The sequence below is a fragment of the Vulpes vulpes genome, chromosome 5 (genome assembly GCF_048418805.1).
Source record: "Vulpes vulpes isolate BD-2025 chromosome 5, VulVul3, whole genome shotgun sequence".
Lineage (NCBI taxonomy): Eukaryota > Metazoa > Chordata > Mammalia > Carnivora > Canidae > Vulpes > Vulpes vulpes.
The window spans coordinates 82,881,702-82,894,809 of NC_132784.1; the positions used below are offsets into that span (position 1 = coordinate 82,881,702).

General features: G+C 41.6%; 2 protein-coding genes across 5 annotated transcripts in view; both read left to right on the forward strand.

Moving 5' to 3' along the window:
- CAPRIN1 (cell cycle associated protein 1) overlaps window positions 1–6,877 on the forward strand; it is a 38,350-nt gene extending 31,473 nt beyond the window's left edge. Inside the window, exons 16-19 of the mRNA XM_072759098.1 lie at window positions 551–745; window positions 1,399–1,499; window positions 2,498–2,561; window positions 4,098–6,877. Coding sequence (XP_072615199.1) covers window positions 551–745; window positions 1,399–1,499; window positions 2,498–2,561; window positions 4,098–4,162 — 425 coding nt within the window. The 3' untranslated portion in view covers window positions 4,163–6,877. The remainder of the gene's footprint in view (window positions 1–550; window positions 746–1,398; window positions 1,500–2,497; window positions 2,562–4,097) is intronic.
- A 3,204-nt stretch (window positions 6,878–10,081) lies between these two features.
- NAT10 (N-acetyltransferase 10) overlaps window positions 10,082–13,108 on the forward strand; it is a 37,295-nt gene continuing 34,268 nt past the window's right edge. The window contains exons 1-3 of one of the 4 annotated variants that reach the window (XM_072759096.1): window positions 10,082–10,311; window positions 12,473–12,595; window positions 12,937–13,028. In XM_072759096.1, the coding sequence (XP_072615197.1) occupies window positions 12,488–12,595; window positions 12,937–13,028 (200 nt within the window). In that variant the 5' untranslated portion in view covers window positions 10,082–10,311; window positions 12,473–12,487. Of the gene's footprint in view, window positions 10,312–10,483; window positions 11,380–12,472; window positions 12,596–12,936; window positions 13,029–13,108 lie in introns of those variants that run through there. The other 3 variants (XM_072759097.1, XM_026012756.2, XM_026012755.2) reach the window with 3 other exon arrangements.

Below are 13,108 nucleotides of genomic sequence, written 5' to 3' on the forward strand. Positions count from 1 at the left end.
TTCCACCATATGCTTGTCTAGCTATGGGAGAGTATGGTTTTGTGTGTTTCACTAAGTATCAAGGGAAATTTAAAAGGGTAAGAAAGCTTTTATCACTAAGGAGCTTCATAGTGAAAAGAAATAATTAAATGATACAAAATGGTAATTGTGATGTTCCAGTATGTAAAGTTTCTTTTGAATTATTGTAGGTCTCTTGTGTTAATAGGCAGATGCCCCTCAGAAGATGTTTAATAATACAGGTTTTCATTTCATTTGGAAAGGTAGAATTTTGTGCTCTCACACATTTGTATGTACTTCTAAAGGTTTGGAATTGTTGGAGAATTTTATTCCCTTTAGCTTATTAATTATGGGTGGGAGAAAAATGGAGACTTGATGACTTAATGTATAATTTTCCCTATTGTTAATATGAAAACTTAAAGACAATTTGAAGAGAAAGTATATAAAGACAACTCTTAAACCAGAAAACGTGAGAGAACAGATTGTAATGAGCTGTTTGTGTGGGGGGTGTGTGTGTGTGTGTGTGTGTACACATTTTTTCTTTTTATTACAGTGGTTGGCACTTACCATGGTTCCCAGGACCAGCCCCACCAAGTGACTGGTAACCATCAGCAGCCTCCCCAGCAGAACACTGGATTTCCACGTAGCAGTCAGCCCTATTACAATAGTCGTGGTGTGTCTCGTGGTGGTTCCCGTGGTGCTAGAGGCTTAATGAATGGATACAGGGGCCCTGCCAATGGATTCAGAGGTACAAAAAAAAAAAAAAAAGTTCATGTTCTTTTTTGGTTTGTAAAGTATATAGAAATCTGTCCTATAGTTTTGGTGAAAGGTAATGTATTTGTCTACATTAGTCTCTGTACAACTTAAACATTTTTAGTAAAATATAGGCATTTTTAAAAAACATTTTATCTAGAGAGAGAGAACATGAGCAGGGGGAGAGAGGGAGAAGCATGGTCCCCAATGAGCAGGGAGCCTGATGCAGGGCTCAATCCCAGGACCCCAAGATATGACCTGAGCTGAAGGCAAATGCATAACTGAACCACCCAGGTGCCCCTGTTATAGGCATTTAAATTGACAAAATTAGGAATGGATTATTTGTATGTGTCAAATCCATGTTTTCCATGTTCTCTAGATGATAATTGCTTTTCATACTTTATGAGACTTTATGGGGATTTTTGTGTATGTGGGATGTGTGTGCATGAATGAATGGGTAAAAATGTCCTCTTCTAAGGAAGTTAATACTCAGAAATTTAGTAACAGATTGGATCATGATAGGAAATTAGAAATTAGTTTCAATAACTAGCATGGCTTACAGTTTTTTCAGTTCTTACCTCCATCAGTAGTGAGAAATAAAAATTCCTTGCATAGATAAGAAAATTATTTTCTTGTCCTAAATTTTAGGAGGATATGATGGTTACCGCCCTTCATTCTCTAACACTCCAAACAGTGGTTATACACAGTCTCAGTTCAGTGCTCCCCGGGACTACTCTGGCTATCAGCGGGTAGGTAGAAGTTGATTTAAAATATAAACTGACCTAAATATACCAATGAAATGGACAGATGTGGTTGTTTGGACTTAGTAATTAAGTAATTTGGGGCTAATTTTGTACCTTTGTACAAGATACTTTATTATGGAAAATGATGACGCTTGCTTTTCTTAGCATTCAGTATAGGTACTCATTTAATAGAGTCTGTTAAAAATGATTTTATATGCACTGTTGGTGGGATTGCAAAGTGATGCAGCTACTGTGAAAAACATTATGGAGGTTCCTCAAAAAATTAAAAATAGAATTACCATATGACAGTAATTCCACTATTGGTTATTTACCCAAAGAAAATGAAAACCCTAATTCAAAAAGATATATGCACCCCTTTGTTTATAATAGATATGGAAGCAACCCAAGTGTGTCCATCAATAGATGAAAAAATAATATATATATCATATATATATGAGATATATATATTAATTATACTACATTTGCAAGAACTTGGATGGACCTAGAGGGTATAATGCTAAGTGAAATAAGTCAGAGAAAAACAAATGTACAATTTCACTAATGTGGAATTTGAGAAACAAAACAAAGAGATGAACAAAAAACCACTCAATTGGGTAACAAACTCGGTAGTTGCCAGAGGGGAGGTGGAGAAGGGGATGGGTGAAATAGGAGATTAAGAGTACACTTATCTTGAGCACTAAGAAATGTATAGAATTATTGAGTCATTGTATTGTACACCTGAAACTAATATAATACTGTATGTTAATTATACTTGAATAAAAATAAATTTATGTAGGAGAAAGTGATTTTTAAGAGTAGAGAACATCTCATTGAATGTTCTTGAGAATACAGAAGTACAATTACAGATTAAATTCTAGCTTTACTATATTATGAAATGTGTAAAAGAATAAGGAAGAATTTTGTGTTAAGACAGAATAGATAGATGAGTAAGCAAGCATTAAAAAAATTACCTTTTCTTCACTACTAACTAGCTTGTCTTTTAGGATGGATATCAGCAGAATTTCAAGCGAGGCTCTGGGCAGAGTGGACCACGGGGAGCCCCACGAGGTAATATTTTGTGGTGGTGATCCTAGCTCCTAAGTGGAGCTTCTGTTCTGGCCTTGGAAGAGCTGTTCCATAGTCTGCATGTAGGTTACATGTTAGGAATACATTTATCATTACCAGACTTGTTGCTAGGGATTAAATGAAATGCTCTGTTTCTAAAACTTCTCTTGAACCCAAATTTAATTTTTTGAATGACTTTCCCTGTTACTATATAAATTGTCTTGAAAACTAGAACATTTCTCCTCCTCAGAAAAAGTGTTTTTCCAACTGCAAATTATTTTTCAGGTCCTAAAACCTGCTAAATGTTTTTAGGAAGTACTTACTGAAACATTTTTGTAAGACATTTTTGGAATGAGATTGAACATTTATATAAATTTATTATTATTCCTCTTTCATTTTTGAACATGCATATTATATTTTAGGGTCAGAAATCCTTTAATGGCCAAATAAGCCATAGTTACATTTAGAGAACCATTTAGAAGTGATAGAACTAACTGAAATTTCAATGCCTTTGGATCATTAATAGCGATATAAATTTCAAATTGTTTCTGACTTTTAAATAAAACATCCAAAATCCTAACTAACTTCCTGAACTATATTTAAAAATTACAGGTTTAACGAGTTTCTGTTTTTTTCTCTCTTACCATAGGAAAACTGTTTCCTGTTTGGCCAGGAAGTCAACCTGTGTAATAATTAGAAGTAGCATTTCATATGATCTGAAGTTCTAAATGGTTCTCTGATTTAAGGGAAGTTAAATTGAATAGGTTTCCTCTAGTTATTGGCCATAACATGTATAAAATGTATATTAAGGAGGAATACAAAGTACTTTGATTTCAATGCTAGTAGAAACTGGCCAGCAAAAAGGTGCATTTTATTTTTAAATTAATGGATCACTTGGGAATTACTGACTTCAAGTATCAAAGGATATTTGCATGTAAATGTGGGTTATGTTCTTTCTCACCTTGTAGCATATTCTATGAAAGTTGAGTTGACTGGTAGCTAAAAATCTGTTTTAACAGCATGTAAAAAGTTATTTTATCTGTTACAAGTCATACAATTTTGAATGTTATGTAGTTTCTTTTTAACAGTTTAGGTAACAAGGTCTGTTTTTCATTCTGGTGCTTTTATTAATTTTGATAGTATGATGTTACTTACTACTGAAATGTAAGCTAGAGTGTACACTAGAATGTAAGCTCCATGAGAGCAGGTACCTTGTCTGTCTTCACTGCTGTATCTATTTCCAACGCCTGATGACAGTGCCTGACACATAGTAGGCACTCAATAAATACTTGTTGAATGAATGAATGAATGAGTACTGGTGGAATACTCCATTAGCTCTACTCTTCTTTTAGCTAGAGAACATGAGCAAATTTGCGCATGACAACTTCCAGGACAGGTGAACACTGAAGAATTGACCTCTTAAACCTAATAATGTGGTGACAAGCTGCCCACATGCTTCTTGACTTCAGATGAAAATCTGCTTGAAGGCAAAGCAAATAATATTTGAAAGAAAAACCAAATGCCATTTTTGTCTTCTAGGTCGTGGAGGGCCCCCAAGACCCAACAGAGGGATGCCGCAAATGAACACTCAGCAAGTGAATTAATCTGATTCACAGGATTATGTTTAAACGCCAAAAACACACTGGCCAGTGTACCATAATATGTTACCAGAAGAGTTATTATCTATTTGTTCTCCCTTTCAGGAAACTTATTGTAAAGGGACTGTTTTCATCCCATAAAGACAGGACTACAATTGTCAGCTTTATATTACCTGGATATGGAAGGAAACTATTTTTATTCTGCATGTTCTTCCTAAGCGTCATCTTGAGCCTTGCACATGATACTCAGATTCCTCACCCTTGCTTAGGAGTAAAACATAATACACTTTACAGGGTGATATCTCCATAGTTATTTGAAGTGGCTTGGAAAAAGCAAGATTAACTTCTGACATTGGATAAAAATCAACAGATCAGCCCTAGAGTTATTCAAATGGTAATTGACAAAAACTAAAATATTTCCCTTTGAGAAGGAGTGGAGTGTGGTTTGGCAGAACAACTGCATTTCACAGCTTTTCCGGTTAAATTGGAGCACTGAACGTTTAGATGCATACCAAATTATGCATGGGCCCTTAATATAAAAGGCTGGCTACCAGCTTTGACACAGCACTATTCATCCTCTGGCCAAACAACTGTGGTTAAACAACACATGTAAATTGCTTTTTAACAGCTGATACTATAATAAGACAAAGCCAAAATGCAAAAATTGGGCTTTGATTGGCACTTTTTGAAAAATATGCAACAAATATGGGATGTAATCTGGATGGCCGCTTCTGTACTTAATGTGAAGTATTTAGATACCTTTTTGAACACTTAACAGTTTCTTCTGACAATGACTTTTGTAAGGATTGGTACTATCTATCATTCCTTATAATATACATTGTCTGTCACTAATCCTCAGATCTTGCTGTATTGTCACCTAAATTGGTAACAGGTACTGATGAAAATATCTAATGGATAATCATAACACTCTTGGTCACATGTTTTTCCTGCAGCCTGAAGGTTTTTAAAAGAAAAAGATATCAAATGCCTGCTGCTACCACCCTTTTAAATTGCTATCTTTTGAAAAGCACCAGTATGTGTTTTAGATTGATTTCCCTATTTTAGGGAAATGACAGACAGTAGTTTCAGTTCTGATGGTATAAGCAAAACAAATAAAACATGTTTATAAAAGTTGTATCTTGAAACACTGGTGTTCAACAGCTAGCAGCTTATGTGGTTCACCCCATGCATTGTTAGTGTTTCAAATTTTATGGTTGTCTCCAGCAGCTGTTTCTGTAGTACTTGCATTTATCTTTTGTCTAACCCTAATATTCTCACGGAGGCATTTATATTCAAAGTGGTGATCCCTTCACTTAGATGCATAGGGAGAGTCACAAGTTTGATGAAGAGGACAGTGTAGTAATTTATATGCTGTTGGAATTTGTGCTAGCAGTTTGAGCACTAGTTCTGTGTGCCTATGAACTTAATGCTGCTTGTCATATTCCACTTTGACTTCATGGAGAATTAATCCCATCTACTCAGCAAAGGCTATACTAATACTAAGTTAATGGTATTTTCTGTGCAGAAATTGAATTTTGTTTTATTAGCATTTAGCTAAGGAATTTTTCCAGTAGGTGCTCAGCTACTAAAGAAAAACAAAAACAAGACACAAAACTATTCTCAAACATTCATTATTAGACAACTGGAGTTTTTGCTGGTTTTGTAACCTACTAAAATGGATAGGCTGTTGAACATTCCACATTCAAAAGGTTTTTGTAGGGTGGTGGGGAAGGGGGGGGTATCTTCAATGTTTATTTTAAAATAAAATAAGTTCTTGACTTTTCTCATGTGTGGTTGTGGTACATCATATTGGAAGGGTTATCTGTTTACTTTTGCAAATGAGTATTTCTCTTGCTAGCACCTCCCGTTGTGCGCTTTAAATGACATCTGCCTGGGATGTACCACAACCATATGTTAGCTGTATTTTATGGGGAATAGATAAAATATTCGTGGTTTATTGGGTAATCCCTAGATGTGTATGCTTACAATCCTATATATAAAACTAAATTTGCTATCTGTGTAGAAAACAATTTCATGACATTTAAAATTGAAGTAAATAAGTTCTTTATACAGTGATCTCTGAATCAGTTCAGAGATGGGATGGGGAGAAATGCTTTCTAGGTTTCAAACTTCTATGCATTAGTGTAGATGTTGTGAATGTGTAAAGGTGTTAGTAGTTTTATTATTTCTATGTATGTTTTTAAAAGAATCGTTTGTTCTTTTGGAAATACTATATTTTTTTTTTTTTTTGCATTCTATCATCACAGTCTAAATGTTAAGCTTTTATGTCTCAATTCAGACTATATTTTTTAAAGGAGTGCCTCATTATGAGGCAGCGATCTTTTTAAAAAAAGTCCCATTAAGATCTGAGTCTTGGTACTAAGTGTCCTGTATAATATGTGAATACTTGTCTTACCTGCAGAAGGCCTTTTGTTTGGTCAAATGCTTATTTTAGCAGAGTTGCAAGGAAATGACTGTCATATGTGTCACTGTAGCTTCTCGGTATAGTAAGACTCCACATATAAAGTACTTTTTAAACGCACAGTATGAATCCTCTCGTGGATAATGAGACTTCTATTTTAAAGCTTTAAGGTAGAATGTCATTGATGACCTTCGCAAGAGCAGTTTTATTTCTAGATCCTAATATCCCTAAGAATATGGAAGAGTTTTTGCAATCACTGTAACTTGATATTAAATCAGATATCCTTTAAACATTTTTAATCAGTTAGCTTCTGCAGTTCTTTTGTCTCCTATGTATGCAGCTGTTATGTGGGAGACTTTGCCACTTACAGGAGGCATGAGAATGTATATTCTCAGAGGCCTCAATAACTTAAGTGCTCTGTTGACAACCAGTTCATAAAATGTAGAAGGCAGTGGAGTATAGTCAACAATGTTAGGAATTTTGTACTGTTCATTATGTTTTCAGTAATATATCTGGTTAGGGGAATGAGATACAGGTAAGCACTGAGTCCAAATCCTTCTTCATTTCATCTTTAAGTTCCTGAACTCTCATCCTACTTGAGTTCTTATTAAGCACTTTAAGTTTTACTGACTATAAATTATATTCAAAGAAGTATTCCCTTTGAGCTTATCCCTTCTGTAGAGTCAGCAAGGAGGGAAACCATCAGCAAAATGAATGTAAATTGTTAAGGCTTATCTCTATACCTTATCTCATTCTGAGTTCTAGAAAAATACTGGAAAAGAATAGTGAATGTCTTGAATTACATTAGATTAAATATTAAAATCTGATTCCTTTATTTCCTTGAGTGAAGTCTGCATTAGTTGTATATACTATTGAGCAAAGCTCTGAAGTTCTACTTGTGAGAGGAGAGAAGGAAAAAGTGAAGAAATCTCTGGTGGTCTTGTCTTCTAAGGAGACTAGACTACCAGCTTTTTTCAGTCAGGATCTTAATACCTTAATTTAACAGCTGTTGTGAAGCCCAATCCAGTTTCATGCAAAAGACTGGCTCATGGAGTGTAGGCAGTACATACCACCTGATCTAGTAAAGGCAAGTCTTTGTATTGTATTTTTATTGTAAGTACTAGTTTTCTTTAATTACTCTGTTTATATTAGGGAGACACTGTATTAAGCCACTGAACTAAGGCTTCATTTGGCAAATTTGGGTGTCCTTTGCCAAGCCTCATGGGAAGCAGTAAGCACTCTGGTGACAAAATCACTGGTTCCTGCTTTTACTGAGCAAAGATAATGACATGGTGACACAAAAATGTAGCAAATGCCATGATGGAGCAACATGGTTGATGACAGGTACAAAGGCCATGAGTGAGATAGGTTATGATCTAGTCAAAATGATCAGGAAAGACGTGAAAGGGATGATTGAACTAAGACTTGAAGGAAGAATAATTAGGCAGGGAAGTGGTGAGAAGGGCATGTCCAAAGGCCCAATCTCCAGTGACTGAGAAGGCTGGCTATCTTAGGTGGGAAGAGTATGGGTTTTTGTAGTTAGTGGTTGAAGAAACAGGTAAAGGGTACTATAGTTGGCTTTATAATTATGTTCCATGTTAAGTTTTGTCTCAACAGTTGGAAACTATGAAGGGTTTCTAAACTGTGTACGGGGTCAGGGGTGGGGTAAAGGATGGTCACTTAATAAAGTTGCCATTTAAAGAATACACAATGCAGTGTTGAGAACAAAGTGTATGGGGCGAGAGATGTCCATTGGAGTAGCCCATGTGAGAAATGATGACAGCATAAAGTGGAGGGCAATAGTGAATGGATTCTACATGTTTCCTGTCTCACTAGCCATTTAGTAATCTGTATCCTTTGCTGGGCTTAAGTTGTGAGACTTTGATGTCTAGCTTCAGTCTTCCCTAGTGATGTCATCTAATCCAAAGACTTTGAATACAATCATTATTTGAGTCCTAAATATTCCTAGGTCCCCAAATCTCCAGAACTCCAGTATTAATCTTGATTTGAATTTTTTAGTGTTTCAAATTAATCTCTTTAGTTAACCTGCATTCATCCTTTTGCTCAGGGCAAATACCTGGGCTATTTTTCCCCCCTCTTTCATACTCTTGTGTCTAGGCTTTAAAGTGCATGGTTCTACCTTGAAGATATATCCTGAGTCATCTAGCACTTGTAACCACCGCTATGACTAGCTTACAGTTACCCACTGCAGTAGCTTGGAACGGCTGGCTGCTGCTCCTCTTGTCCTTCTGCAGAGATTTTTGCACAGCAGCCACTAATGAGCCTTTTCTGAGGACAAGTCAGATTTTACTTCCTGGTTCCCCAAACTCCACCGGTTTTCCCATCGGACTTAGAATTCTAAAGTTTGTTTCATGTGAATTCATTACCTAAGGCCTAGTTTCCTACCATTTGGTTCTTGCTCATTGCAGTCTGGGTACATTGGCTGCGCTGCCACCCTGCCAGGATTCTTCCCATCTAGAAATCTATGTTACATTTTCAGCGTGGGAAGGCTTTTCACTCAAATATCCTTAATGCTCATTCTTTCTAAATTCAAGTGTTTGTTCCAGTGTCATCACCTCACAGGCCTTCCACGTCCACCGCTAAAACATATCCTTAGTCACTGTTTACTTAGTGCATACTTGTTTTCTTAATAGCACTTAAAACTTGGCAGAATCCTGCAAACTTCATGAATGACGGGAACATTTTGATCACCCGATCCCTTGTGTCCCACAATAGACATTTTTGTTGAGTGAATTAGAAAATGATGGATATCGGACTAGATGGGCGGCGGTGGTGATTGCATTAGAATCGGAAGTGTCTTGATTTGGGGAAGGAGTTTCACTGAGAGAAACGAGTTCGGCTTGAGACCTTTTGAATTTGAGGTATCCAAGAACTGTGAAGCAAGCGGTTGGGGTTTGTTTACTTGCAGTTAAACGATTTGGCCCAAAGACAAACGTATGCATCTCCGGGTGGTTCTCGTGCTTGGGCGAATTCGCCTGGAGCTGGTAGGGGCGGCGGATGGAGGACGAAAGGAGGCGAAGTAACTTAGCGCCGGCAGACCCGGCAGACCCGAGGGCTGGATTCCCAGAGGCGGCCCGGAGGGAGCGTCCCTGAGGCCCCAGGCAGAGGCCGCCCTGCCCCCCGCAGGCCTCCGGGGCCGTTCCTGCGGTCCGGAGGGTCGAGGGGGACGAGTGAACTGGGCCTGCTAGTCCAGCTTCCTCGTTTTGTCACATTAAAGTGGGAAACTTTAAATAAAAGAGTCGGTAACGTTACGCACGGATCCCTGGAGTCGGTCTCGTGTCCCTGGGCTAACACCCGGCCCCGGGCCCGTCTGGGAGCCCGGGCTCGCCCCGGCACAGTGGCCGGAGCTGGGGCGCGGACCCCCGCGGGCTGACGGCTGCGGCCGAGGAGAAGCAAACCCGCCCGCCCCGCGACTGCCGCCCGCAGAGGCGGAGTCCAAGCGGCGCTGGCCGCTCGGGCCGCGGCCCCGCCTCCGGGCCTCCGACGTCATCACACGGAGACCGGGGCGAGCGAGGGCCCCGCCAGTGCGCGTGCGCACACGCCGCTTCCCAGCGCCTGAGCCCGGCGAGCGTCGCGGAGCGAGGTCCCCTCAGCGCGCGGTCAGGCGTCCGCGGCGGGCAGCCCGCCGCTCCCTCCGGGCCACGCGAGTCGTCCGGGCGGCCCACGTGCCTCCGCTTGGCTGCCGGCCGGGATCCGCCGGGCGCGGGCGCAGGTACCCAGCGCGGGCTGGCTCGGGAGGGGGGTCGAGGTCGGCCCGTGCCCTCCGTGGGCCGCGGCGGCGGGCGGGAGCGCGCGCCGACTGCCTCCCCGCGGGGCGCCCCTGGGGGACGGGCTGCGCCTCCCCGGCGTGCTCCCCGAGCGGCCTCGGGCTCGCTGGGGGGCGGGGGCGGGGGCGGCCGCTCGGCTCTCCGCGGCGGGGGCCGCAGGCCGTGGGGGCGGCGCTGGGCGCTCCGCCTCCCGCCCGTGCCACGCCGTGAGCCCTTGGAGCTCGCTCTCCCCCCCCGCTGGGCTGCGCCTTGTGTGTCAGGTGCGTGGACCGCGCCGCTGAAGGAGAGGCGGCTCCCTCCCCGCAGGCCCCTGCACCCTTGAAGCCCCCCGTGACGCTCGCGCGCGGGCTCCTCCCGGGCCTGCACCAGACCCTCAGGCCACGCCGGCGCCTTTCCCATCTGACCGTGTCTGTCTGCACGTCGCCCCTCACCTGTTCCGCTTGAGTGTTTTCTCCAAGGACAGTGAAAGCCCCGTGAAGTCCAGGCTTCATCTGGTCTCGCTCCCGGGGCCCCCACAGCCCCCGGAGCCAAAGCAGCCCTTCCGCGAGCGTGGTCACCTGCGGCGGCTCCCGACTGCGGCGGGCTGGGGGGCTGCGGGGAGCTCACTGAGCCTCCGGGGTCCCGCGGACGTGGCGTGAGTCCTGTCGCTTTTATTCCTCGGCATACTTGAATTCTTTTTTTTTTTTTTTAAGATTTCATTCATTCATTCATTCATTCATTCATTCATTCATTCATGAGCAACACAGAGAGAGGCAGAGACACAGGCAGAGGGAGAAGCAGGCTCCGTGCAGGGAGCCCGACGTGGGACTCCATCCCGGGTCTCCAGGGTCACACCCTGAGCTGAAGGCGGCGCTAAACCCCTGAGCCACCCGGGCCACCCAAGATACTTGAACTCTTTATACTTGCTCCTTTCCTTATGAGAAGGAAGCCAGTGATTATAACAATGTTTGATACTAAGCCAGACTTGCTAAAGATCCATATTTGGATTGTTGGTTAGGACAGTTAAGGCACAGGTAAGGTTCAATTGATGAACTTTATGTTTAGAATGCAGCAGGCCCTGGACTTTCTAGGTTGTAGCAATAGAATTGATGTAATTCTGATGTTTCTTTGGTGTGTGTTTATTATGGTAACGATGCAATATTGTATCATATGCAATCACAGTAAGTTTTAAGGTTTATCTGTACAGGCTTCAGTATGGTTTTCCCTTCCTGGAGGAGACCATTGGAACACTTTGTTACAGTAGCATTCATTGATCTCCTTTCCCTGACGTTATTAGTTGTGCATATGAATTGAAACAAACCCAGAACTCCAAATAATCAATAGAACAAAAGAAGAACCACCTGCACTCTCAGCATCCAGAAATAATTACATTTTGGTGTTTTCTTCCAGGTTTCTTCCCCCTGTATGTTAGGAACATGCATTAAAAAAAAAAAAAAAAGAAAAAAAAAGATGCTGTGCTTTGTCCTGTAGTGTTTATCTTATAAGTACCTACATCCATACATCCATTATCCTTAGATAACTTCTAAAAATGGTTTTGAAAGAGTTGTTTTGAGAGCTGCCTTATTATTCTAGAAATATGCCATCATATATTTTAATCATTCTATTTTTTGGAACGTTGTTTCAAGTTTAAAAAAAAACAACTCCTGGACAGAAGTGTGAATTACAGCTCCTCTTCTGACTTTTCCTGCTGAGGAAACCTATTCTTTACCTCCCAAGCTTCAGTTTCCTGATTTTATTTTATTTTTTTTAAGATTTTATTTATTTATTCATGAGAGTGACACAGAGAGAGAGAGCGAGGCAGAGACACAGGCAGAGGGAGAAGCAGGCTCCATGCAGGGAGCCCAACGTGGGACTCGATCCTGGGTCTCTGGGATCAGGCCCTGGGCTGAAGACGACGCTAAACCGCTGGGCCACCCCGGCTGCCCGAGTTTCCTGATTTTTAAAAATGAGACTGACATGTTCCTTAGCAGTTGGAGGATTAAGTAAAATGATACTTACAGATGTACCTCACAGTCCCACCAGGCCCCACAGGCGGCTGCCAGCTAATGTTCCTCACCCAGATTCTGGTGTTCATGTCTAGTTGTGTTTCCTTTCTCTCTGTTTCAGTGATAATCTTTCACCATGCAGCGGAAGAAGGTAGATAACCGAATTCGGATTCTCATTGAGAATGGAGTGGCTGAACGGCAAAGGTCTTTGTTTGTTGTAGTCGGGGACCGAGGAAAGGATCAGGTAAGACCTGGTATACTTCTTGACTGAGTTTGTGTCTTATCCCGAGGAGACAGCTTGTTACTGGCCTTCTGCCGTTTCAGCACATCATAGCATTAAATCCCTTTGACTGGTTTCCTTTGAGTAAAATGCCTTGTGGGGATCTAGGGGTGGACTGAGCATGAGGTTACGTTTGTGTGACCGGGCTTCTAGCTCCTGCCTGTGCACTACTTGCCTGGTGACCTGGGGCGCTTCCCTTTCTGGGCCCTCAGTTTTCTTTCTAGATCTGTCGAATGAGGTCTTGGGCCTGGCAGTCTCTAAGGTCTCTTTTGGCCCTGAGATTCTGAGATTTCTTCCTTTGGCAGGTGGTCATACTCCATCACATGTTGTCCAAAGCAACCGTGAAGGCTCGGCCTTCAGTGCTGTGGTGTTATAAGAAAGAGCTGGGGTTTAGCAGGTAAGTTTGGCCCTCTGAGTGTCCCATACCACTTAAAATTCCTGCTCCTTAATTAAGTGCCAGGCAGGGATTCCCTGACA